General features: G+C 47.2%; 1 protein-coding gene across 1 annotated transcript in view; it reads right to left on the bottom strand.

Annotated features, from left to right (window-relative positions):
* Nucleotides 1-27,969, bottom strand: part of LOC119399204 (nucleoprotein TPR) — a 117,786-nt gene that overhangs the window by 37,397 nt on the left and 52,420 nt on the right. The window contains exons 16-27 of the mRNA XM_037666018.1: nt 27,044-27,184; nt 25,397-25,480; nt 22,048-22,248; nt 19,079-19,121; nt 18,516-18,578; nt 17,171-17,308; nt 14,622-14,719; nt 13,554-13,688; nt 12,157-12,231; nt 11,351-11,551; nt 7,064-7,324; nt 3,223-3,545 (exon numbers count right to left, since the gene is read on the bottom strand). Of these exons, the coding sequence (XP_037521946.1) occupies nt 3,223-3,545; nt 7,064-7,324; nt 11,351-11,551; nt 12,157-12,231; nt 13,554-13,688; nt 14,622-14,719; nt 17,171-17,308; nt 18,516-18,578; nt 19,079-19,121; nt 22,048-22,248; nt 25,397-25,480; nt 27,044-27,184 (1,763 nt within the window). The remainder of the gene's footprint in view (nt 1-3,222; nt 3,546-7,063; nt 7,325-11,350; nt 11,552-12,156; nt 12,232-13,553; nt 13,689-14,621; nt 14,720-17,170; nt 17,309-18,515; nt 18,579-19,078; nt 19,122-22,047; nt 22,249-25,396; nt 25,481-27,043; nt 27,185-27,969) is intronic.

A 27,969-nucleotide genomic window follows, 5' to 3' on the forward strand; every position in this document is an offset into this window, starting at 1 on the left:
GTAAAGAAGCCCATACGACTGGGCATTGATGAGTAGTGGTTTGGTGTTTTGTTTTGTATAACATATATTCTGTTTTGTTTTGTACAACAGATATTCTCTATCATGTATGTGCGCATGTTCCGGTGCTTGGAATAAAAAAGGGGGGATGTGCTGGTACCGCTTGCCCGTGTTCGGCGTGTGACGTCAGAACAGATAGCGGGGCGACCACTGTGTGCGCCAAGCTACCTTGACCACGTGATGTTCCCCGGAGTGTATATTATCGACCGGCACAATAAAGAAGGGAGCTTTTCCTTTCGTCACCGAGAGCGCAGCTCGTCGACTGGTTATTGCGACACGCATACGCGTCGCGCTCGTATGCAGTGTCACGACACAAAGGCAATGCGATCAGCTGGCACAAGTGAGATGACTTGTCGCTTTTCACGAAAAGATACGGCCCCAACGCCCCTTCATCCAAATTTTGTCACTTCCTTGTCACGGGTAGTTCCGGTCTGACTTAAAAGAGAGGCCACCTAGATTAATTACTTTTTAAGCTTAAAAGCTAGTTATACGGGCTTATATGTGCTAAGTATAGCAACATTAAAACGTGACATACAGTCGAACCTCGATATATCGAACGGCACGGCGATCGCGAAATAGTTCGATATATCCAGAATTCGATATAAAAAATCACGTAAAAAATGCGTCAAGAACTTGTGGAAAACAACCAACGAACCAATCGTGGTGCAGTAAATACTCACTTGAAGATTCAAACAAAGTATTTATTGTGTTGGCTTAAAATACTGAAAAAGAGTAGCCTGCTTTTTGTTGGCAATGGCGTGTTTGACGACTGCGTCCTCAATATAGTCCAGGCGATCCACAAGTGAAAGGCCGGTGCCTTCAATCGCGCTGCAGTGGCGGCGCGCAAGGGCCAAAGCGGCTACGACCTCAGCTGATGTCGGGAGCGGGGCACCATCAGCGCTTGCGGGATCCACCTCGGCAGCGTCTTCATTCGGCTGCTCAGCGGTAGCTTCGGCGACGATCTCTACATCCGTTAGCTCCGCCGTTGTACCAGTGCTGTCGTCACCTCCAACGAAGTCTTCGATGCACATGCTTTGCGGCTCCGCACCAACAAAGCTCTCCAGCTTGCTCCACGTTTCGGCGAGCTCGCTTTCTTCATCTGCGCATGCCAACTCAGCTTCCTCGGATTCTTCCACTGATGCTTCGTCAGTGCGTCCACCGAAGCCCGCATGCCGAAAGCAGTTGGCTATCGTCGACTGCTTGACGTTTTCCCACAACGCCTTGAGCATTTGGATGGCGCCCAAAAGATCGATCTTCAGATCTTGGCCCATCCGGAGTCTTACAAGCAAAATGTCTATCAGCCGACGCTTGTAGATAGACTTAAATGTGCGGATAATGCCCTGGTCCAACGGTTGGAGCTTCGAAGTGGTGTTGGGCGGCAGAAATACCACTTCGATGCTGCTCAGCTGGGCATCGGTGTGGTGTGCCGTGCAGTTATCGACGATAAGGTATACCTTCCGTCCCTGACGCACCAGGTCCGAATCCCACGCCTTCAGCCACTTAAGGAAAATATCCCTCGTCATCCACGACTTCTTATTCCAGGCATAAGTCACCGGAATATTGGGGCAGTTCCGCATGCACCTCGGGGTTTTAAATTTGCCAATTACAAGTGGCCGCAGCTTCGTGCTCCCATCCATATTGGCAGCCAATAGGACCGTCACACGGGCCTTGCCTTGCTTGCCCCCGTGGCACTTGTCCCCGCGAGTGTCCAGCGTTTGCCGCGGAAGCATTTGCCAGAACAGGCCCGTCTCGTCAGCATTAAAGATTTGGCTCGGCTCATACTTGGCGAGAACTTTGGGCCACTCATGATCAAGCCACTTCTGAATTTCTTCAACATTGGCGTCCTCACTCTCTCCCGACACAGTCTTCACGACAATGTTGAAACGAGTCTTAAAACGTTGTAGCCAACCGCTACTCGCACTGAAATTCTCGACGCCGAGAATGAATGCAAAGTTCTTTGCCTTCTGTTGCAACATCGGCCCCGATACAGGAATATTTCGGGCCCTTGCGTCCATGAACCACTTGTGGAGAGACTTCTCAACATCTTCAAAAGCAGCTTTGCGTACACGCCGCGCGCCCGAGTGCTGACTCTTCTCGGCCTTGGCCTTTATGTCGGCTTTGTTTTTGAGCAGAGTACACAATGTGCTCCTTGGTATGCCTAACCCGTCCGCGACGCTCGACTTCTTCTCACCATTCTCAACGCTCTGGATTGCTTCCAGTTTTACTGCAAATGTCAGGGTCGTCCGTTTCTTCGCGTCTGCAGCCATCGCTACACACACCACAACGCGCGGCAGGCCTAACACACGAGCACAACAACGACCGATGCAACGGATGCCTGGCGATACTATCAAGGAGGAGCTGGTGCAACAAGTGCAGTGCGTCGTTGCTGCAAGGCTGCGGCGTGCGTATGCCGCTACGTTCAAGTGGCGCACTCGGCGCCATCGATGTGTGCAGCAGTCGTAAACGCCCACCGCGCTACCGCTATTTTCGAGAGTTGCGGGAAAGCTCGCCGCCTGTCAACGGAGCGCGGCGGGAAAGCTCGCCGCCTGTCAACGGAGCGCGGGCGGTTTGGGGTGGCCGAGTTCGATATATCCATTATATGTCAAACTTCGTTCGAAATAAAAAATTAAAAATGCATGCGATTTCCCACGTGATATAGGAACCGTTCGATATAGGCAATAATTCGATATGTCCGTGTTCGATATATCGAGGTTTGACTGTATTTTACAGCTTACAACTTGCACCCTACTTCTACGTAACTTGGTACGTAACTAATCAAAATTGCTCCCACTTCACTTTGAACCAAAAAAAGTGACATTCCCACACTCCTACTGTCAATTCTTAAAAATACTGTACAAATTAACTGGGTCATTAACTGGGTCATTACTCATTAGAGAAGTGCTCATTTTTCTTTATAATATGTGATATTACTATTCAAGCTATTTGATTCGAAATTATTCGACCGAATCCCCATTCGCTTTGAAGTCACTACAAACCTCAAATTTACTATTCGGCCATCTCTAGTTACAACAACTGCACTGCAAACTGCACCGAGTGAGACCACCATGGCAACCGCACATGAATAGACGCTCCCACGATGTTGACAGTTGAGCATGCAATGAAAGTAAAGCTTCTTGGCCACATGGCATGCCGTGCCAAACTCACGCGAGCTTTCGGAAGGCCTCAGGGTCGGTGCGGCTGGACTGCTCGAGCAGCTGGTTGGTGCGCTGCTGCCAGCGCTGCACCTCCGTCCGCAGGAAGCCCACGTCCGCCTGCAAGGCCTCCGCCTGGGCAGCGCGGGTGCGGACCTCGTCGCGGAGGGGTCCCAACTCCCGCTCGAGCTGCGCGCACCGTTCCTCCAACTGCTGCTTGCTATCCACCAGCTCCGTGCGCTCGTCTCGCAGTGCCCGGTTGCTCTCCGTCAGCAGTTGCACCATCTCCACCTTGCGGAGAAGCTCCGCGTGCTGCGCATCGCTCGTGGCACGTGCCTGCGTGCGCGTACGACCAAGTGAGTATGGGCAAACAGCGAGTGAACGGGCATGCAGAGACAAGTCGGCAAAACCCCTCACTCAGACCATAGAGTTTCCTAAAATGACCTAGAGGGAACTCTGGCACTGCGATCGTTCAGCCACCATGGGAATGATGGGTAGTACACGGATTTGCCTAGTCTTCGTGCTTGTGGGCTTCGAACGCACTTGTGGCTTTGTTTATTGCTATGTTTTGGTTTTCTTTCGGATAAAAGAATGGATCGTTGTGAACTTCGTGACCAGATTTGAATCGGTGAGCCTAAAGAAGTTAAAGTGGTGAAGTGAAACTGCTGATTTTTGCTGAACTTCGTTTTGCGACAAAGCGGATGCAGGCGACGCGGAGCCAAACGGAGCCGAAATAACGAAGTTTAGACAAATCCGTGTACTACCCATGATTCCCATGTTGGCCGAAGCGCGATGCATTGCAGCTCTCATAGACACTAGCGCCAGAGTTCCCTCTAGTAAGTATTGTAGGAAACTCTATGACTCAGACCACGGAGCAAGAAACATTTAGAATGTGCAACTCCATTATTTGAGGCGACCAGATAATGTCACGCTCCCAAAGAGCCACAACATGCTAGCGGCATTTGGCGGCAGACAAGGAAATTGCCGCCATTTCGGCTGCCAAGAGAACCGGTCACATGTGTTGCTTCCGTACGAAAGCAGTCACAGAAGGTGGACGTGGTGCACATTCGGCCGCAATCGTTCGTTTCAATAAAACTTCCTCTCGGGCTAGTTGGTGTTGTATCCCAGACGTCATATTTTTTTAGCGAACAGGAACAAAAAGAATGAACTGGCTGAGAAGAGGAGAAGAAGAAAAGAAGACAGTGCACAGGGCAAGCGCTAAACATCAACTGGCTTTATTTAGGAAAACAAACCACGGAAAAGACAGATCACCTAAAGCGCATGCGCGCAAACGTAGCATAGCTGATCGATCATCCACCTGAATAATCTAAACTCGTTGCCGTACAAACGTATGGACGTGTCACTAATACACTCTGTGCCCTTGCTCTTAATATAGAAAGCTTCCAGCAACTCCCTTCCCATGGCGTCACCACCCCTACCCAGAATCTTGATCTCGCTTAGCCTCGGTGCACACGTGCAGGCTGAGCAATGGACCGGCAAATGCGCATTACTATTATTTTTCAACGACAACTCATGTTCCCACGCATCATTGTTGATGCACCTCCCGGTCTGACCTACGTAGGTCTTCCCACATGATAGTGGTATGGCATACACGACGCCTATTGCGCACCTCACGTACGGTGGCATGGTTCTTTTTGCATCCATGCTTCTCTTTTTCATCGCATACGCGTGCGCACAGGCCACCCAGTTTCCGAGAGGCGCAGAACATTACAAACACCATGCTTGCTGGCAACCTTCTTAGGTGGTGGGACATCCTGTGGATATACGGTACCACTTCAGGTCCTTGCCTCACTCATGCGTCACTGGCAATTTGCGGTTTCATGCCTCTCATCTTCTTCAAGATGTTGCACTGTCTTCTTTTGTGCATTGTCTTCTTTTCTTCTTCTCCTCTTCTGAGCCAGTTTGTTCTTTTTCTCCTGTTTGCGCTAAAAAAATATGACGTCTGGGAATCATTCGTTTCTTGCTCCATCACCATGGATTCCTTGATTAGGTGCACGGAAACTGACTCAACAAAAAATTACGTGCACGCTAAAGCAAATGCTGCTCTATTCTGCTCACAAATGCTGCCAAACACAGCACACGGAGAAGTGCTCGCCCGACTGGCAACGTTTTTTGTTTTCCTGCTATGTGGTTGTGCCTTTGCCCCACAAGGCGCCGCCGATTAAAGTGCCTCAGTCGGTGCAAGCTATTTTTGTGGCATTATCTGATCGCTCGCGGTCGAGCATTCTAACGGGAGTTGCACGCCCTAAACGTTTCCTGCTCCATGATTCAAACTCATTCCAACACAGACTGACCAGCGAGTTTGAGCCTGAGCAAAACTGGCTGAAAAAACTTCTGGTGAATCATAGTCTCAGCGAGCTTGGCTGAGCGTAATTTTGGGGAATTTGAGCGCAAGTTGCAAGTTCAGCTGACTCTGATTCTTGTGATTTTGAGTCCAAGTGAGATGCGCTGTGCAGGATATTGAAGAGTCTGAGTTCAAGTGTACCCAATGGAATAGAATTCTGGTGAGCATGAGTCTGAGTGAGCCCGGTTAACTGAATCTGAGTGAGTTTGGCTGAGCTGAAAACTAGTGATCTTGAGAACCCGACAGAGCAAAAGTTTAGTGAGTCTGAAGTGAGTGAGCCCAAAGCAAAAAAATATACTTTTTGATTGAATCTGAATGAGTTCCACTTATTTTGCCTACCTATGAGGAGAGAAGAGATTAGAACTTAAAGGGTTAGTAATAGGGGTGTGCGAATATTTGAAATTTCGAATATTTTTCTAACAGTGTTTGCTATTCGATTCGATTCGCACTAGAACTTTGCTATTCGAACTATTCGAACTTCCCAAAAACAAATATTGTCAACGTCCGATTGCGAGTGACCCCTTCACATTTTCAATATGCTTCACCTCATTACATTGTCGTATTGCGGCAAAGCTGCTTTTCAAGCTCCGTTACGGTCGAACATTGCCAAGACACAGTCAACGTCCGATTAATAGTGGTCTCTAAATTTTCAATATACTTCACCTCATCACACCCCGGTAATGCGGCAAAGCTGCCTTTCAAGCTCCGTTACGGTCGAACTTTGCCAAGAGAAGGTCAACGTCCGAGTGGAAGTGGTCCCTAGATTTTCAATATGCTTCACCTCATCACATCCCAGTATTGCGGCAAAGCTGCCTTTCACACTCTGCTACGGTCGCAAATGTAACTCGAGAAAACGCTCGTTCCAACATGGAGATGAAAGATGTGGCAGAGGTGGAGGCTCAATTAATGCTGTTTTGGACCTGAAATTTGGGCAGGAAGTCCGAAAAATTGGAAGCCGACGCTTTTTAGCATCCAAAATTTCAGACGTTCTTATATATTGACGTCCACGAGGCAGATTTGGAACCCCGGACTTGAAGGGAGCGCACCCTTGCCCGCCACATCAGTTGGGCTTCCACAGAAGTTGAAAGAGGAGGAGAGGCTGAGGAAATGGCATCTTTGCCTATCATGTGTAAAGTGTTGTCGGTAACACTTTGGTTGCACCAAATCATGTACATGAATACAATTCGGCCTCTACATTGCCTCATTCTTGATAAGACAACTATGAAACACCACCCCGCCATTGCTTCATCAACCTAGCGAAAAGAAACACTTTCATGTTGCTATCTCATAAGAATGTGCTTAGGAATCCTCTCCGACTTTTTTTCTGCAATTTCGCTTCGAAGTATTCAAAAAATATTCTAGAAATATTCGAGAAATATTCGAAAAATATTCGATTCGATTCGCACTCACACTTTAATATTCGAATTCGCTTCGCACCCAAAATTTTGCTATTCGCACAGCTCTAGTTAGTAACAATTATGCCTCCTACCAGTGCCCGCTCGTGCTCGGTGCGCAGTTCCTGCTGCGCTTGCCGGAGACTGGCAGACCGATGCTCCAGTTGGACGGTGAGCCGTGCGCACTCAGCCTCGGCCGCTTCTGCCCGTGCCGCCACCAGCTCTTTCTCGCGGCGCAGAAAGTTGACCACCTCGCGGAGCTGTTCCATGCTGCGGTCCCCACTGACAGCAGCACCAGCCGCTGCACCGTCAGCAACCGGTGCATCGGGCCACGTCTTCTGCTGCAGCACTGCCACCTGCAAATGACACGAACACCAGCTGTGAACAGTGGCGTTGGGAAAACTTCTTGCGGATGACAAGCGCAGTTACGGCGAGCGAAAGAAACATTAGGCAGGACCTATTCGGGTTATGTACAAGCGAGAGCTCCATTGCACGAAGATTGAATAATGACAATATTGCTGTTATAACAATAGACCGGTAGCATTAACTAACACTTACCATCACTTAGCCAACATATGAACTATTCAGCCATATTCAGCCAGCATTAGGCTACACAGGCCAGTACTAACCAGTACTATACTCATGGACAACTTTTCTTGGCAATGAAGGGCACACTACAGAGTCAAACTACACATGTGCTACCGCGGCAGAATATGGTCCTACAATCTGCCTTTCTCACGATGCCACGACGCCTGCACCTTTACCCTAGCGGAAATGTCGCAAAACGTCTCTTTGCTTCTGCAGTAGTCCCACTTGTTCCGGCCCCTACCAAAACCCGACCAACACAGCAGAGGGCAGCACAGGAAAATGAAAGAGGCGGATTGCGTCCGCTTTTTCTGCATGAGAATTAAAAAAGACAACATGCTTTGTTTTCCACAGGACGCTGTTTGAAAAGAGGCGCAACACGCACCAAGGAAATATATTTATATATGTTTTACTTTACGCAGTGTCGTTTCACAAATTTGCACGTGTGAAAGCTTCGGACCTTTTACGTGCACCTCACAGTCAAAATGGAGTCTTCGTCTTCAGGTGAGCGCTCGTCACCCTCCAGCTTTCCCAACGACTCACAGAAGAAGTTTGGGATGAATTTCACTAACAAATGGCTGTCTAAGCAGACGAAGCGAATGGTATGCAATGCTATTATTTGTGCACGGCCGCTCGAGTAATCGAACAGCCGTCGCAGGAGATACGGAAGGTTCAAAACTGAAAATAAATTTAAAAGGAGCGCCGACCCAGACTACAGTAGACTCTCAGTAAACGAAAATCTCTTAAACGGAATTGCTGCTTAAGGGGGGACGTGCCTTTCGGAACGAACTTTCTTGTTTCTGGTTAGATCTTGATGAAAATTGGCACAAAGACTAAAAATGACCTCATAATGCTTACATAAAAATTTCAAGATGATATCACGAAAACTTTCTGAGAAACAAATAATTTCATTACTGGACCTCGTGGAGCGGCTGGAGAGTTTAACAAATGACATAAAAAGTTGATAAACACTGTGTGCAGAGGCAAATGTATGCTGAAGGGGGCTGCGTTTTCAAAATAATTTTTTTGCAACACTAAAAATTGTAGTTCATGTTTTCTCCACTGATACTTCAATGAGCACATTTGCACTACAAACAAGAAACCCTACCAAAAATTTTTAAAAGACTAAATTAAAAAAATAAGAACGCAGCCCCCTGAAGCAGAGTCCAAGGAGCATTACAAAAAAAACAGAATCAAAATCTGTCAAGTAGTTGCGAAGGTACCTGCTCCACGAGCTGAGCAACATGCCAAAAAAACAGTATTGAGAAAACGAGGTTCAAAGTTTTGCGTCACGTTTACATGCCTAATAGGCACCAGGGTTGTAGTCCTTAGTGTCCTTTGCAGTGCGGTGTCACTTGGACATCTGACCTTTAGCCTGATGAGCTTTCGCAGCCTTTTTTTTTTCCGCATGGCATCTTTTTCGGCTGCTCTACGAAGTGCATGGCGTCCAGGTTGGAGACCAAGAGATGCAAAATTGGGTGTAGGCATGGAGGTCTTGTGGTGAATTCCCCTATGTGATACATTCATCACAGACCAAAAATCGCTGAGTGCAGCTGATCCCTTTCCAATCGTTTTTATAGCTTGCATGGCCCGAATATTGACTTCAAATAACTTGCTGTTTTCCATTCGCGGCGACGACCACGCATTTTTCGCGTCCGCGCCGCAAGTAGTGCAGGTGAGCATCATCTTTACCGCTAACCTGTGCTTAGTTCCGTGCTTAGTCCCGGCTCTTTGCACTGCGGGCACAGGGCACTGCCAAACTGACCATTCAGGTCCGCGCGTTGTACGAGCAAAAACTTATCTTCGTCTTCCGAGTGACATCTCGCGCTCCGTCGCAGACACTGCTCTTAGGGACTCCTGAACAGCCGCGGCGCGTTCGCGAGATGTCTCCGCTGACACGAAACGAGGCTGTAATCGGGCCCGAATCGTGCTACTGGTGGTGCTGGTAGACAGCCTCGCAACCTCGCGCGAAGTACTTGGCTGAGCATCCGCGATGTCTACATCCTTGGCGAAGTGCTTGGCTGAGCATCCGCGATGTCTACATCCTCGCGCGAAATGCTTGGCTGAGCATTCGCGATGTCTACATCCTCGCGCGAAATGCTTGGCTGAGCATCCGCGATGTCTACATCTTCGCGCGAAGTGCTTGGCTGAGCATCCGCGATGTCTACATCCTCGCGCGAAGTGCTAGGCTTAGCATCCGCGATGTCTGCAGCCTGCGCGGAACGACGAACGGATGTTTCCTCCGACGGCACAAAGCACTGTTTCGTCGATACTCGCGGACGATGCTCCGTGCGTGCTTGTGCTCAGCTGCGAGTCCTCGTCGTGCCGCACGCCGTCGTCGCTGCTCGCAGAAGTCGCCGGACTGAATTTCTTTTTCACGATCGGCGGCTTCGGCTTACGCGCACCAAATCGCTGCGCAGTCTTGCGTTTCTTCTTGAACGATCGCCGGTCCATGATCGCATGCAGGAACCGCGTTGCGCCAAACTGGACAACTTTTTTCTCCTTTCACGAGCGCCGGTCTTATCACAGCGCGATGCGATCTCGAAACCACGCCGCGGCGAGTTGAAAACACACGCAGTAAGCGGCCCGTCAGCGCTGTCGGCGCATAGAGCAGACGACCTTTGCGCCGATTGCTACAAGCGACCGCACGGGCAACCAATGCGGAGCCGCCGTACAGTCACGTGACGCGCGTCGCCAATCGGAAACTGTCGTGATACCTTTAAACTTTGGCTTGCTGTGCGCTTGCTCTTGTCTGGTTCAGCCGGCCGAGGCGGCAAATTTGAAACGGAAGAATCGCGCTATCCGTAGAGACAAAGATGGCGGCGCTAGGTTACGTGGATGCGGAGATATCGCGGCTCGAAAAACGCCGTTTTTTCGCAATTTCCGTGAAATTCATCGCCACCCTAGCTTCGATAAACATTTTTTACGTCATTTCTACGCCGTTTTCAGGGACGAAACTTCGAAATTAGATAGAAAAGGGGTCACAGAATGTGAAAATGAGATTTTCAAAAAATCGATTTTTTGGCCAAATTTCGCGATGCCAAAGCCGCGTCCCCCCTTAAATGGAACTGCCTGTGCAATGATTGGTTTTGTGCTTGAATTCTGCACCCCTGTTACTCTCTCAGTAAACGGAACTCCTGTTAAATGGAACACATTTTCCTGGTCCCTTCAGGTTCTGTTAGATGAGAGTCTACTGTACTTCGCGGAGAAGCGCATGTGCTGTAGCTCCACCCTCGTAGCCTTTCCTTCATTGCCAAGAAAAGTTGTCCGTGTGTGTAGTAATCTGAAAGTAAATGTGGTAGGCCAAGGAACAACTGTTTGCAGTTCAGTGTTATCCTTTCACAAGGGGACAAGGTCACTTACCGTGTCCTTGTTCACCTGTGTCGTTGTGTCTTCTTGTGTCTGTTCACCCAGCTGAGTAAACAAGGACACAAGGACACTTACAGTGTCCTTGTTCACCTGCGTACTTGTGTTTTGTATCTTTGTTCACCCAGCTGAGTAAACAAAAGCACAAGGACACTTACAGTGTCGTTGTTCACCTGTATCCTTGTGTCTTTGTTCACCCAGTTGGGTGAACAAGGACACAAGACAAGACGACACGACACAAGGACACTTACCGTGTCCTTGCTCACCCAGTGCGATTTTATTTGACGATAATGTGCCAACAAACCCAGATTTCAACTATGCAGACTTCAACAAGTTTCTGCACAACTTCAGTGATTCAAGGGACCTTTGGCTCAAGGGCCTTCGAAACGCCTGAGTCGCACCATGCTGCTTCGTCGCACGGCCACACGCACCTGTGAGCTCAGCATTTCCATCTGTTGATGCAGCAGAGAGTTCTGATGCGACAGCTCCTCGACCCGCTTGGCCAGCGCGTCCTTCTCAGCGCGAAGCTGCTGTTCCTGCTGGGACCAGGACTCGCGGGCTGCCGTCAGTGTCTCCTCGGCGCCCTTGGCCTGCTGCTCCAGCCGGGAGATCTCCTGTCGCACCTGATCCAGCTACAGGTGTAAAAGAAGAAAGCCGCGAAAGGAAAGCCGAAGCGTCATGAAAATGCAGTAACAGGCCCTCCTCCCCTGGAGACGATTACAAGAATGTGAATGATAACGATGACCTGAGGTGTTATTCTGGACACTGTCAAATCCCAACCATATGATCAGATTTCACAATGGCGGCATTTTAAGCCAATCAGAGAGTCCGTAGCAGCCCTCTGAGACAAGCAGAGCTCACAAGATGACGAGTTCAACACCAAGGTGGCATTTGACATTGTCCAGAATAGCACCCCAGGACAGCACCAGGACTGCATGACAATAATGGTGATTGTAATGGCAACAGCAACAATGGTACAAAGATAACTAGACTGTGACAATGGGAACCATACTGCGACATTGACACAAGGACCCCAATGATGAAGCGAACTTCTTTTGCAAAACTCAAAATCCAGTGGCCCAGATAAAAGGAAAATGCAGCTGTGCGAAGAATGGGGTTGAACGGCTCTCCACATACTGGAGAACGAAATGCTTACATTAGTTTTTTTTTTTTGATGGAGAGCGAAGGTTACATACAAGAAAGTATGGCAAAAACAGAATCTTCACAGCTTACACACCTCTGCCCTTGTTGCCGAGAGGGCTTCAATGTCAGCCGCATGCAGCAGGACTTCCCGTTCGTACTTCTCTTGAGCCTTGCACACAAAAACACAACAACAAAATCAGGCAAACTCGTGAACGAGGGCTAGATGATATATGAAAAAGAAGGGAAAACTAGAGCTGTGCGAATAGCAAAATTTTGGGTGCGAAGCGAATTCGAATAATAAATATTGAGTGCGAATCGAATCGAATAATTTCGAATAATTTTTGAATATTTCTCAAACATTTTTCGAATAATTCAAAGTGAAATTACAGAAAAAGTTGCAGAGAATCCCTAAGTATGTTTTTGTGAGATAGCAACATGAAAGTGTTTCTTTTCGCTAGGTTGATGAAGCGCTGCTGGGGTCATATTTCATAGTTGTCTTTCTTATCAAGAATGAGGCAATGTAGAGGCCGAATTCTATTTCTGTAGATGATTTGGTGCAAAAAAAGTGTTGCCGACAACACTTTACACGTGATGGGCAAAAATGCCATTTTCTCAGCCTCTCCTCCTCTCTCAACTTCTGTGGAAGGCCAACTGGTGTGGCAGACAAGGGTGTGCTCCCTTCAAGTCTGGAGTTCCAAATCTGCCTCGTAGACGTCGATATATAAGAACATCTGAAATTTTGGATGCTAAAAAGCTTTGGCGTCCGATTTCTCGGACTTCCTGCCCAAATTTCAGGTCCAAAACAGTATTAATTGAGCCCCCAACTCTGCCAAATCTTTCATCTCCATATTGGAACCAGCATTTTCTTGAGTTAATACATTTGCGACCGTAGTGGAGTTTGAAAGGCAGCTTTGCCGCAATACGGGGGTGTGATGAGGTGAAGCATATTGAAAATCTAGGGAGCACTTCCAATCAGACGTTGACTGTCTCTTGCCTAAGTTCGACCGTAACGGAGCTTGAAAGGCAGTTTTGCCGCAATACGGGGGTGTGATGAGGTGAAGCATATTGAAAATCTAGGGACCACTTCCAACCGGACTTTGTCTCTTGGCTAATTCGACCGTAACGGAGCTTGAAAGGCAGCTTTGCCGCAATACGAGAGTGTAATGAGGTGAAGCATATTGAAAATCTGAAGGGGTCACTTTCAATCGGACGTTGACTGCATTTGTCTTTGGGAAGTTCGAATAGTTCGAATAGTAAAATTTCAGTGCGAATCGAATCGAATAGTAAACACTATTCGAAAAATATTCGAAATTTCGAATATTCGCACACCCCTAGGGAAAACACCAATTTCTATTAAAATCAGGTCACAGCATACATATTCATTCAGTAAATCTAACAAATTGAGTGCTACAAACTAAGCTCCAAAGCAATTTAGAATAACAAGACTTGGTCACTTCACAGCGGAACAACAAATTCACAAAATTCCCAAACCTGCTTGGCCAGCGAGAGCTGCACGTCCTGGTCAAGCACGTGCTCGGCGTCCCTCCGGGCTCGGTCTGCAACCTTGCTCTGCGCTTCCATCAGCTCGTTGCGCATGGCCGCAAGTTGTTTTTCCAGATCTTCAACCTGTGTGACAGATGTGAAGCAGTTGTGACGTGCACACAATAGATTCATTGTGCTTCGGTGTTATGTGGTTTATCAGCAAGACGACGACAAGGACACTGGGGCACGCGCAACACTGCGCCAACAACGCGGCGAGCTTGGGAGGAGACGAAAACAGAAGGCAGACAGTGTTTGGTGTTCAACACAGTCAGGTGACAAGGTCCAAATGTCAAACCTCTGCGACGTGGTCTGCCAGTTGAAGCTGCAGGCTTCACATGGCCGTTAATGATCTCCAATGCTCTAAATCAGCAAGGCACCTGCTTCATCAATAGCCTTCGCAAGCAGACACTGACCTCGTCGAAGCCACCTCATACCACTCACCATACCTTGTAGCCTCACCTCACTAAAGCCCTTTTTATGTGACAGTAGGTGAGCCCGTGTCGGTTCAGACTGCCTTTCCATCCTGCTTAGAAGTGACGCTTATTATCTAGCTCTTGCTTCTTCTGTGTTTGTATAGTTTACTGTGGTGTGTGCGCTTTGTGTATGTATAATACAAAGTAACGTGCAAAGCCTGCAAGCAGCATCATCGGTCTTGTGGGAACATCCACGTCCCCAACCTGAACATTTTTGCGAACCGCACCGTTCACACCCCAACAGCACACCTCTTCAAAGTAATGAATGCCATGACAAGTAAAATGGCTAATAGCGGCACTCGTGAAAACATATCAGCATGTAATAATTCAAGCTCATGTAAATTAATATTCAGACCAAATGGGGAAAAAACAAACTTTGAAATTTCGGCAGGCTAGCTATGTCTTGAAAACTTTTGTTTGTGTGATCTCGTAACTGAAAACTCATCCTGTCCAGTGCAGCCTGTCCTGCCTACTTCTGACAAAAAACTGAAGTGGCGAAGGGTGCGCTGTGGAAAAACGTTTGTGGAATTCTGCAAAAACTTACCTTGGCCTTGTTTTCCTCGAGCAGGCGCACTTTATCATTGGCCAGCTCATGGCACTGCTGCTCCAACCGGGCCACCTTGTCCTCAAGTTCACTCTTAGCTGCAAAGCACATGCAAATGTGTACACACCTTCATTTATGAAAGAAAACACGTGACTGTGCGCCCAGCACTCCACAGTGACTCCCCAGCGACCCGTGACATGCAGTTAGAAAACTTGTTTTATTGCTTGTTAATAACAACGTACATGGGCTACAGAAAAAAACAATAACTGATAAAAGTGCAAACATTAAAAACGTAAACCAAAGGGCCAGGCTTGTGCGAATAGTAAATTTTAGGTTCGAAGCCAATTCGAAGCGAATAGTGATTCGGTTTCGAATCGGATTTGAATAGTATATATCACATATTATAAAGAAAAATTAGCATATTTCTCATTACCCAACTAGCCTGCACAATATTTTTTAAAATTTAAACAAGGCATGTGCAATGTAATTCTCTTTGGCTCAAAGGGAAGTGGAAGCAACTTTGAATAGTAGCAGAATTTGACATTCGGTAGAATGCAAGTGATAATGTGTAAAATACCTTACGTTTTAAAATTTACTATAATTGGAGCATATAGGTCAACATAACAAGCTTTTAAACTTAAAAAATGATGAATCGATGTGAGGGTAATTTGTTCATTTAACCTTGAAATGGGGCTTCGCGAAAGTGCGAATATCCCTTGGATAGGTGTTTTCACGGCATAGCACTCCTGCGCTGCAGTGAAACCACCTTTACAGGGTGTTACATGCGGTTTACATATGTCTATTTCGAATAGTTCGAAATTTCGATTAATTTAAATTCATTTCGAAGCGATTTCGAATACCGTAATATTTGTTCCAATATTCGAACTGCTCGAATATTCGCACAAGCCTGCAAAGGGCTAAGAACGGTTAGTTAGTAGTGTTAGTAATGCATAGAAGCATAAAACTGTAAAGGCGTATAACAATAAAACCACTTCTCAAATACACTCAAACCTCGTTATAACAAAGTCACATCTGCCACGAAAATAACTTCGTTATATCCGAAAATTCGTTATAAACGTTTATTTTTAACACTGTAGTTATGACAAGACTATTCCTCATTTACTTCGTTATAACCGATAATTCGTTATATCTGTGTTCGTTATATCGAGGTTTGAGTGTAACTACAGTAGACTCTCATTAAAGGGACACTAAAGGCAAATAACAATTTATGTCAGAGAGAAAGCTCAATGTATGACAACTTATGTATGTCCCAGATCGGCGAGCACCTCACGCAGTTTTCGGACGCTGCGAGTGAGGTCGCTCATTTTCCAGCCATTTCTATGGTGGCAGAATGGCAGTAAGGAAAAAAAAAAAAGGAGGCAGCATGAAGCCTTGCGGTCAGCTTTCGCACGGTAACTTTTCTTGATGCCGTTCTCTGCAGCTACGACCTCCTACGATGAACCAAACAATGCCTTGGAACGCAAGAAGGCACAAATGCAAAAACTGATAACCACAATAACTTTCCATCGCATAAAGGTTCACTGAGTCCCTAAACTCGTCGATTCCACAATGTGCCACAAAAGGTTGTCCGTCTTTTCGGTAACGGCAGGACCGATCGATCGGTGATTACGACTTCCGCGCGACTGCGGCGATGCCTTCGCAGATAAGCATCAGACAAGAGCGAAGGCGAGGTGGCGGCCGTCGATGTACGTCCCACTATGACTTATAGCCAACGACCTTATCACAGTCATCTGTAGATATCTGCTCGGCTGTGCGTGTGGCGTACGCCGTACGCTGTGCGGATTGACGGTGGTACGAGCGCGCCATGATGCCGTTCACAAGTTTGCTGCCGCCGCGTCATGCGAGACCACGTCTCTTTGAAGAAACGAAAGTAGCTCGCTGCGTCGATGCACCGACAGCGAGCGTATACTGTGTTTGACAAGGTGGCAACTCAAGTTCACTGTGCATCGTCGTGCAGGGCCGCTAGAGCATCGCGGAGACGTAAAGTGCACGTTGCTTGCAAAATGCTTGTTTTCGCCGCGTTGAATGAATAGGCTACTCGCCGCACCTGTGCACGGTCCGGAGACATATGGCATACAGCTAGCGGCCCGGCAGTGACTCCGCAAGCCGAGTAGGCAACGTGCTGCACGCAACTAGCCAGGGCTCGTGAACATGCAGAAGGTGTCACTTCATGATGCGAAAAGACTTAGCTAGGCACCGGAGGGGTTGTTAGCACTTTAATAAATGTGCACAGAAAAAAAAGGCTTGGCCGCTAAGCGCAGTTTTTTAAGGGTGAGTCCATATACAACAAACTATAACGACCCCCTTTCGCGACACTTTCGAGTTCGTTATAAACGGGTTCAACTGTACTTTGAATTTTCCAGTAATTCAAATTCGTGTCAAAGAGAATTCCGGATATTCAAAGTGCTCGAATATTCACCCAAGCTTAATTAAAACATAGTAAACATGCCCATTTCTGTTCTTTCTCAAGTTCTTCCTTGATGGCGCGCGTCTTTTTTGTATTTCAGTAATTAATTAAAACAACTCGCCTTGCTGAGCCTGCTCTAAGGCCTCTTGAACGTGACTGCTGAGGGTGTCCTGTTCGGCAAGGCGTGCTTCAGCCTGAGAGCACACCGCTTGCAAGGACTCCGAGTGCTGCCGCACTGCTTGCAGCTCGGCTTGCAGCTCTGGAAGCACGGGTGAATGAAATGGGAATTAAAACACAATGCGCAAGAATGAACCAAAGAATGAAGAGATGCAAGCAGAGCTGCCAACACCTTTTTTTCCAAGGGTGTTCTTAAAGGGGCCCTGCAACATTTTTTCAGCATGGTCAGAAAATGCTGCCGATCGGTAGTCGAGGCTCCTGAGAACATGTAAGCTAAACGTTACAGCTCAGGACGCGGCCTGGTATTCGCAATTAATTCTTAAAGTCAGGTGGAACTTGTTCCCTGTTCTCTCAACAAATGACGCCATAAACCCAAATGACCGCACCGTAAACCCAAAGTCGATGGCCATTGGCTGACTTGAGCACCATGAGTTGCATAGTTACATAGTTACCACAGAAGCTACGGGATGCCGCCACATGCCCACTCGCGTGCTCGCAATCACACTGAAAGTAAGCCACGTGTTCGAAGAAAAACAAAAGAAAAGAAAGCGCTGACGAAGGGCCGCATCTTCTTGCCCCCTTGTCATCCCCTCCCCAACTGCGTAGCTTGCAGCACACTCGCTGGTACGAAAGGAGAGAGAAAGCGCTTAAAGCATGCCACAAATCCCTGTAACTGCGCTCGTACTTGACGGATTCTAAAAAGTTTTGCGGCAGTCAATTCGTGAGGCAATAAATTTTTGATGATTACTTGAAAAAGTGTTGCAGGACCCCTTTAAAGGCATTCAAGACAGTCACCCTGGCAGAGCATTTTCAAGGGTTAATGATGCCTGGAAGCTTGAAAGCAAAAAACTGTCTTAAACAACGAGCAAGCATTTTTTTATATAGCACATACTGTCGAGACATTTCTGTATAAACAATAATGCACCACCACAAACAAGACTGCTTCCAGCCATAAAGACGCTAAATGGATAGGTGTGCAGTACAGGTTTGATGTCGATTGAATGGCAGGTAAGCTTGCTGGTGCATTCAATACTAACTCAACAAATTAATTTCAACAATAAATGCCTGGCAATACATATAAATAGACCCTTTCATTAATTGTAAAGCTAGCTTTCCTGTGACGTATTTTGCCAGGTCAATGGCGACATATTACTTGCCGCATGTATGTGCACAGTTAGTTTTTTTCTTGTACATAAGGCAGGCCTTGGCGTGCACTGCTATCATTTTGCTTTCACAACCCGTAACACGATCACTAGTACAAATAACGAGAAACCATAGCAGGGGCTGACCTTTGACCTTCTCCTGGGTCTTGGTCAGTAGGCTCCTCAGAGAGCTCACTTCTGCTGACTCGGCTGCAATGCAAAAGAACAACTTTATGGCCGATGGATTATGACAAACACGAAAACACTAGCGACAAGTGGTGCACATAGCACGTTCACTTATGCAAAGTGAAAGCCCTTGGCTGTGCTTTCGCAAATATGCAACAATGGTCCCATTAGGGAAGCACCTATCACATTACAAAAAGCTTTAATGAGCTCAGTGCTAAGTACCACATGCCAAAAAAGAGACAAAATGACGTAAGGGCAAACTGCAACACTCTGGTTAAAGCAGTCATAAATGAGCAGGGTATACTGTACTTTCTCATGTATAACTCACCCTTGCATATAAGCGGCACCCCTCTAGCTACAAACAAAGAAAAAAAAAACATTTTTTTAAATTTTGTGAACCTGTCTTCCTTGCATTACCGTGAAGCAATGCCGTGAACCCAACGTCAACACCTAATTAAACGAAAAAAAAAAAAACGAAAAGAGCAAGGACTGGAGTATTGAATAAAATGTTGCAAAGCCCTCACCTGCGTCTTCGCTGCGTGCTTGATGCGACTGCTTCTCAGAGAGCTGGTAACAGAATAAAACAAATGAGAAGCAGTTTCAGTATATCCACCTCAAAGTACCAGACACACGAAATGATAGACAGACCAATGGGCTCTTCACAATGCCGGAGGCAGCTTCAATAGCACCTTCGAGCATATATCCCACCAAGCAGCCAAATGAGACATTTTTTGCAACTATACTGGTGAGAGCTACCATATTTTCTCGCACATAACCTGCCTCCTGCATATAACACACCTCCAATACGACCCACGTAACAATGTTCAGAAGATCCCCCCATGTATTACCCGCGCATTTCAACCATGCAAGCTAATTTCACACCTTGATAGAAATGAGCCCACTGACCATGCCCAAAGATCGCAAAAGCTTTATAGTTGAACTCGCATATATCGAACAGTCGCAGAATCCCTCGAATTCTACATATAAATTATTTTATATATCGAATTACCCATATATATAGAACTTTCTTGAGATCCCCTTCACGTTCGGTATATCCAGAGTTAAGCTGTATATTCACATGGTTTCAGCCACCACTGTCACTGATATCTTCCTTGCGGTGACGTGAAACCACCTTACACACCAAATTCGCATATAACCCACGCCCCTGCTTTAGCACTCAATTCTCTTTATTCCTTGCGTGGGTTATATGCATGGACATATGGTACAAATGAAAACAAGCACTCTGTCCCTTTGCCCAGCCATCTCTTGCTTAGTGCCACAACAGCTTTTACCGATAGTCACAACATATCGCCTAGCCCAATCCTCCATGCTTCTTACGAGAGGCAAGCTGTCGATAGGCATGGGCCAATATTCGAGCACTTCGAATATTTGGTGGAATATTACAGTATTCGAATTCGTTTCGACCCGGATTTGAAATTTCCAAAATTTCAAAGTATTCGAAACGAACAAATAGACGTTCTTTTTCACTGCATGTAACTCCCTTAAAGGGTGGTTCCACGGCAGTGTTGGGCTGCTAAGTCATGGAACCATCTATCCAGGGGAAATCCGCACTGCAGCCACACTGAAGTTAAGTGTGCATATTACCTGTACCTCAATAATTATTTTCGCTTCTTGAAGTATAGAAACGCGTTATACAGGCTTATATGCGCTAAGCATAACAAATTTTTAAAAGTAACATATTTTATAGCTTATAGCTTGCACCCTACTGCTATTCAAATCCTGCTACTATTAAAGTTGTTTCCACTTGAACCAAAAGGGTGTCATTCGTACATGCCTAGTTCCAATTCTTAAAAATATTGTGCAAGTCAGTTGAGTCATGACAAAAATACTAATTTTTCTTTATAATATGCGATACAGTCGAACCCGGTTATAACGAACTCGAAAGTGTCGCGAAAAGTGGTCGTTATATCAGTAGTTCATTGTATATGGACTCGCCCTTACAAACGTGCGCTTAGCGGCCAAGCTGTTTTTTTTTTCTTTGTGCACTTTTATTAAAGTGCTAACAATCCCTTCGGTGACAAGCTAAGCCTTTTCGCGTCGTGAAGCGACGTCCGCTGCGTGCTCACGAGTGAATCAACCGCCTTTGCAATGAGCTGACACCGTTTCACCGAAGTGCGGTACCGCGACGTGGAGCCGATCATCCCTGGCTAGTTGCGTGCAGCGCGTCGCCTACTCGGCTCGCGGAGTCGCTGCCGGGCCGCTTGCTGTATGCCGTATGCGCGCGTTTGTACATTCGCGCTTGCTTCACTCCGGACCGTGAACGGATGCGGAGACTAGCCTCTTCGTTCAACGCGGCGAAAACAAGCATTTTCCAAGCAACGCGCACTCTATGTCTCCGCGATGCTCTCGCGGCCCTGCACGACGACGCGCGGCGCACTTGAGTTGTCACCTAGTCAAACACGCAGTATACGCTCGCTGTCAGCGCATCGACGTTTCTCGGTGCCTGCGCCGCTCAACAACAGCGAGCTACTTTCGTTTCTACAAAGCGACGCGCACTTTAAAGCGGTCTCGCCCGACGCGGCGGCGGCGAACTTGCGAACGGCAGCATGGCGCGCTCGTACCGCCGTCAATCCGCAGTGTACGGCGTACGCCACACGCGCAGCCGAGCGGATATCTACAGATGACTGTGATAAGGTTGTCGGCTATAAGTCATAACTGCACGTTCATCGACGGCCACCACCTCACCTTCGCTCTTTTCTGATGCTTATCCGCGAAGGCATCGCCGCAGTCGCGCGGAAGTCGTAATCACCGATCGACCGGTCTCTGCCGTTACCGAAAAGACGGATGACTTTTCGCGGCACCTTGTGGCGTTGACGAGTTTAGGGACGCAGTGAACCTTTTTGCGATGGAAAGTTATCGCGGTTATCACTTCTTGCATTTACGCCTTCTCGCGTTCCAAGGCATTGTTTGGTTCATCGCAGGCGGTCGTAGCTGCAGAGAACGGCGTCAGGAAAGGTTACTGTGCGAAAGCTGACATCAAGGCTTCATGCTGCCTACTATTTCTTTTCCCTCACTGCCATTCTACCACTGAAGAAACACCTGGAAAGTGAGCGATGTCGCTCGCAGCGTCCGAAATCTGCGTGCGGTGCTCGCCGATCTGGGTAAAACTGGAGCGGGGCACGCGCGAGCGCGCGCCCCTGTCACGCTTCAGAAGGCCTGTTTTAACTTTTTTTCGCTTCGTATGCACCATATTTTTACCGCGACCGTGTCTGAAGTGTTCGTTGTAAAAGTAGGAGGCCTTGAAAAATGTTCGCTATATCTGGATGCAGCTTCAATGGTTAGCATAGGAAAATCGTAAGTGCACCCAAATATGGTCGTTATAACCGATAGATCGTTATATGTGGGATCGTTATAAGTGGGTTCGACTGTATATACTATTCGATTCGAAATCATTAGAACTATTCCCTTCAAATTCACTTCAAGCCTCAAAATGACTCTTCGCCCATCCCTAGTGAATGAAAAGCACCCGTACTTCTTGTCGAGCCTGATGGAGTTGCGCATAAGCGTCAACCAGCTCATCTGTGGACTTGCGTGAACGCTCCGCCTCCGCTGCGGCACGCTCCTGGGCCTCACGCAGCTGTCGCTCCCAGGCGGCTGCCAACGAAGTCTGCTGCTCCGCCTGTGCCTCCAGCTGTCTTTGCAGTGACTCACACCGAAGCTCCAGTTGAGCCATCTGCACCACAAATACATGAACTGACACCAGGCAGTGCTATGTGCGAATCACGGAATACTATATTTTACTTGCATTTTGATTGCTCTTTTTTCTTTAGGGGAGACGCTGGTTTTCTGAACCAACATACCGTATTTTTTTGCATATAACCCGCCCTTACATACTATATCCCGCACCCCCGCTTTTTAAGCACATTTTTCCGTTTTTCCGTGCAGGTTATATGCGAGAAAATACGATATCACCAAAAAATCGACTTGTTGAAAGATTTTTTTGCAATCTAGACGTCCGCAACAATGCGTTCTGATGTGTACTTATTTTTTATTGCACTCTGAAGTCAGCTTCGTGACCATTTTTGTTGACAAATGCACCCCCGGAAAGAGGCACTTTTTTCCTATGTGCTGTGTTATTGCCCACATTATTTTTCATGCAGTAGTCAGATTTCAATGATTCTTGTTGAAATTGAAAGCTTATGAGTTCCTACACACAATAAAGCTAATCAATTATAACATCTTTCATAACAAAATATTTTCTTTGGTGATACAGCTGATAAAAATTCTGAGGTGCGCAACCACTATAATAGACGTGGCAACAACTTTTATAAGAACAGAGCTAAAATTAGAGCGATGGTCTAGTTTTGATCTCTCATTGTTCTAGAATATGCCCATATAAATTTTTCTATGACATTCACTGATAAAATCACAGAAAATTTAGGCATGTTGATTTTTCAGAATATATTAAATATCTCAATAACTACTTCAGATGAGAAAATACATATCGCATATCTGCTCCTAAAGGCTGAAATATACCTTGCCTGCAAATTTAATTTGTATAAGATAAAAATTAAATTTTTTTTGAAAAGACCAATGCCTCTAAAAAAAGACTGTAGCAGATTTAGGGCGTGGGGTCTCAAAAGAGACCACCGCTCTCGGAACACACGGACACAGTCACGCCATCGAGCAACAAACACGTGGACATTTATTAACTGCTTTTACAAACGGCGAGCTCACCAGCCAAACCGAATACTTAACTAGTAACACGTTAATAACCAAATAAAATGCCAATAAAACACACAGTGAACATAACACACACAAAACAACATAACACATACAATGTACCATGAATGCAGTGTCGCCAACGTCTGACTCACCACGAGGGCCCATGGAAAGGAGCTGCGGTATCATCCCCGCGGACAAACCGCAAGAGACGTCCGTTCCCACATGCTGCCAAACCCCAAAGAGATTCGCTGCTGTTTCCTGTGCGCCGGCCTAACCTGCTTCCCGCCAGGCGGCACTGCTGGTGCCACCGCACTAGAGTTACTGTATATGCTACCTTTAGGTAGCAGAGTTGCGCATAGGTCCGCCATCTTGCCCGCCGTGGCATCCACGTTAAGCAGGAAAGCCACCTCTCTGGAATGTAGGAGCCGACGCAGCTGCTGTTGTTGCTGCTGTCCTCTCGGCGCAGCGGCTCCGTGCACCTTCTCGTTCGTTCATAACGCGTCGCTGGCGCAATGACTTTCGATTCGAAGAAAAAAAAAAGAATGGAAAGCTCGGAGAAACAATAATTTGAGATGGAACAGGTGGAGATGGAACACTATCGCAAGTAATATTTTTGTTTTAAATGACAATTAGGAAAAGTGCGACGGTCACGATTCTGGACCAATTAAATTCAGTCTAATTATTCGTTTCACGTAGTTTTTGATGCAGCGCTTCAAAAGATTAAGTGAATAGCTCGAGAAAACAAGTGCTAAAATTATCACTGTGTTTTACAAATAGCGCAAGCTAACGAGAATTCCGCGTACGTCTAGGTAGGTGTGGCATATAATAAACACTTGGTCATGCTTCAAACTTTTATGCCGCACAGTGCTCGGAATGACTCATGCTGTTTTGATGGACCTGTAAGGTTCATATTCACACACATCGCCTCCTTCACACAGTCACTCGCGCATATTTTTACCGTTTTGTCCCGTTCGATTTGTAGTCAACCTTTGACCAGTGAGAGAGAAGCGATATATATCCTGTTCGTTATCGCCGGCTTCTGACGTCTCATGCGCAGCAGCCACTTGAGACGGCGATGGACGACGGAGACAGACTTGCCACACGGAATCGAGAAGAAGGCCTTTCCGTGCTCTTGTCGGTTCGTGCAGTGGGGAGCGCAGCATCCTGTCATTGTCGCAACTTCGCAACACTGAGTCAGGGCGCTGCGCCGCGCAGACGTTCGCAAAAACGGACAGCAGAAGACACCACCGCAACAACGACAAACAATCCAAACTCAGCTGGACGAACACTGTAGCTGGACCGTCTTGCGCTTCGCCGGACGGCTTGATTTGGCTTGATACAGTGGTGGTGGCGCGGCGATCGCCAGCACCCGCGCGGCCGTGAAGTTGGCTTTGCCCAAAACGGATGCTTTTTGCGCACGTGAGCGCGCTGGGCGAATGGTGGCGCGAGCGGCGAGTTCTATCAGAGGCGCAACTCTGCTACCTAAAGGTAGCATATACAGTAACTCTACACCGCACTAACCGTACACCATGCAAGCACAGCACCACCTCTTGCTCGGCAGCATTTAAGCTAACGACTAATCTGCTGGATGCGCATTTGCCATGAGGCAAAAACGACTTTACAGGTGGTACTAGCAGCCCCACAAGGGGTATGATCATTACGTTGGTTAAATTGCAGAAGTTAACAAAAGTTGTATGTCGAAGGTTTAGAAGTTTTCATAATGGCTACCGTGACTATAACCAATAAATCGAGTTTAAGAAGGCCTACATTTTTAATAAATGCACCGAAAAATGAAACTTATTCAAATTTCAATTCCAATAAGTTTCTCTTTCATTCAACAGACATTTCACGACCCCTGGAAAGCTTGGCACTTACATAGGGGATTGTGAAACACTGTTAACCAGTAGCTTTGGCATCTCCAATGCCAAATGTATGCCATTTTGAAACAATTTAGCTGAAAGTGCAAGGACAAAAAGGATCTCAAAATTCCACATAAAGACACGTTTATGCACAATCCTCAGTTTGCACTCAAGCAATACCCTGATAATGTTTATTAAAGCGAGCAGTCTCAGAGTACTTTCACAATAAATTTTTCCTGATGAATGCACACCTTTTCCTCTCGAAAAATGAAACTTCACTTGTGAAACCTCACTCACCTTGGCCAGGTCAGCAGCGTTGCGCTCCGAATCCATACGCTCCAAGTTGAGCTGCAGCGTCTGCAGGTTGGATAGTATGCGCGCCTGCAAAAGAGATAAAGTGAAACTTGGAGGACGCTTGAGCTTCGCCTTTAACAGTACAATGCGATAGCGTAGTCGGGTCCCGGGTGCATCGCTTTCCCAACTCCTGGCCTGGATTCGGTTCTCGGTACGCCTCAACCGTGCCGCGAGGAAACGAACTTCTGTGCGCATAACATTGGCCATTTCAAGCTATCCTAGAATGCCTACTGCAAATACAGTTGCGCAGTGCCCACTACGCCATAATTCTTACTACGTGTCCGTGAGGCAACCCGCGCACCTGCAGTTTGTTGATGATGTTGCTGATAATGAGGATTAATTACGCCTGTGCGCTTTGTAATTGGTGGGCCTTTAGACCAACCACTCGCTGCACTATTCACACGTTTTGACGACTGTTGCAATTCTACGCTTCTGCCACTCCTCGCACTACATGACATTCGTATAGGGTTTTTTCCTGAAAGAGTATCAAGCTGTGGTGTAGATCTGTGGTAGAACACTTGCCTGCTACGCATAAGTCCTGGGTTGCACACAGTGCTTTTACAACCATACTTCAGTTCTTATTCATGATGATTTCCCTTTTCTCGAACTCTGCTCGCATTGAACGAAGGGTACAGTTATGTACGGCGGCATTCATATCTTGCTAAAAAACGCCAAAAGATGATCTGATGGCGTTACAAGGAGCCCTTTCTTATTTCGCCAAGTGAGAGTTTATAAACTGAAAGTAAGACGTGGAAAAGTCATTTGCAGAGAAGTTCAATACCCTCAAAAATGTACTCCGAGTGCAAAACACTCAAAATGCAATCAGACACGCAAAGAGCACGTTGAGTGTCTTGCGCTCAGAGTGCACATGTGGCCACGAAGGCAGCAACTTCACACATTTCCAATAAGATGCAGTTGGAGAAACACTGAACTATGACATAAACCTGAAGACATGCTGCTGTACTTGGCAATGTTAAAGGGGCCCTGCAACACTTTTTGAGCATGGTCAGAAAGCACTGCCGATTGGTATTCGAGGCTCCTGAGAACACGCGAGCCAAACATTATAGTGCAGCACGCAGCCTGAAATTTACAATGAATTCTCAAAGTAAGTTAGAAATAGTTCCCTCTTCTCGACAAATGACGCCATATACCTAAATTACTGCGCCATATACTTAAAGTCCATGGCCATTGGCTGATTTGAGCATCATGAGCTGTGTAGTCACCATGGCCGCCACGAGATGCCACCATGTGCTCGCGCACACTTTCACGATCACACTGAAAAGTAAGCCACGCGTCCAAAGAAGAAAAAAATGAAAAGAAAGTGCTTAAGGTCATGGCGTGCGTGTGACACAACTTTCCCCCGTGCCATCCCTCCCTGCTTAGCTTCCAACATGCTCGTAGGGACATGAAAAGAGAGAAAGCAATTACAGTGTGCAATGAATCCCGTTAACTCCGCTCGTACTTGACGGATTATAAAAATTTTTGCAGCGGTCGATTCAAGAAGTAATAAGCTCTTTTAATGAAGCCACCCAACGATTACTTGGAAAAAGTGTTCCAGGGCCCCTTTAAGGTACATTTAACGAGGCTTACCTGGGACCCTTTTTCCTGATGCAGCGACGCCAGGTCACGCTCCAATCGCAGGTTTGTTTCACGCAGCTGGTCGCGCTCGGCCCTTGCGCTCTCGAGCAGCACCTCGGCGCGGGACGCCGCCTCCTGTGCTGATGAGAGCTCCTGTGCAAACAAGACAGAAATGAGAGAAGTAAACCATTATCTCAAAGGACTCACTACAGTATAACCTCGTTACAACGTATCTGTTTACAACAGACATTCGGATATTACGTACCAATGTGCGGCGTTATGCCGACCTCCGTATTTGCTCCATTGATTGAGCTTCGTTTACAACGGATTCTGGTACAACGGACATTCGGATATAATTGACTAAAATGTCAGGCCAGCAAGGTGGTCAGGACTCCTTTAGAGCGGACTTTTCTACCACGGACATACCAAACTCAATAACTTCCGACTTCAAACATCGCTTAGCATACTTTCGGGACGGGAACAGCGCGCCGCGGATATCGACGCACCCATTTAAGAACGAAGGTCGCCGATCTCCGGTCTGTCAATGATCAGCTAAGCCTAGCTGTAGCGACAAAAAATTGGCGCACAGCGTGCATGGCGTTGCGTTTTGGGACGCAGGCGCGCGATATTGCTAGCCGCTGCCACCGCTTCTCCAAGCGGTTGCTGCGCGGCGAGCTTGGCCGGGGGATCCGCTGCCAATGGGCAGAATGCCCATCCGCGGTTCCTAGGAGCCAGCGGGCAACGTGATTCGTTGCTTGCGACGAAGGAGATTGCGGCTTCTTCGCTTTCGCATGTCCGCTAGCGTGATGTTCTTGCCCGCAAAGTTCGGGTTTGTCTCGTACATCGGCACCGTGAGCGGAGTTAGGCCTAGCCACGACATCGAGTAGAAAGCTCGGTTGCAATGTGCGTGGCCGCGGTGCCCGATGTTTCAAAGTACG

The sequence above is a fragment of the Rhipicephalus sanguineus genome, chromosome 7, assembly GCF_013339695.2.
Source record: "Rhipicephalus sanguineus isolate Rsan-2018 chromosome 7, BIME_Rsan_1.4, whole genome shotgun sequence".
Classification (NCBI taxonomy): Eukaryota; Metazoa; Arthropoda; class Arachnida; order Ixodida; family Ixodidae; genus Rhipicephalus; species Rhipicephalus sanguineus.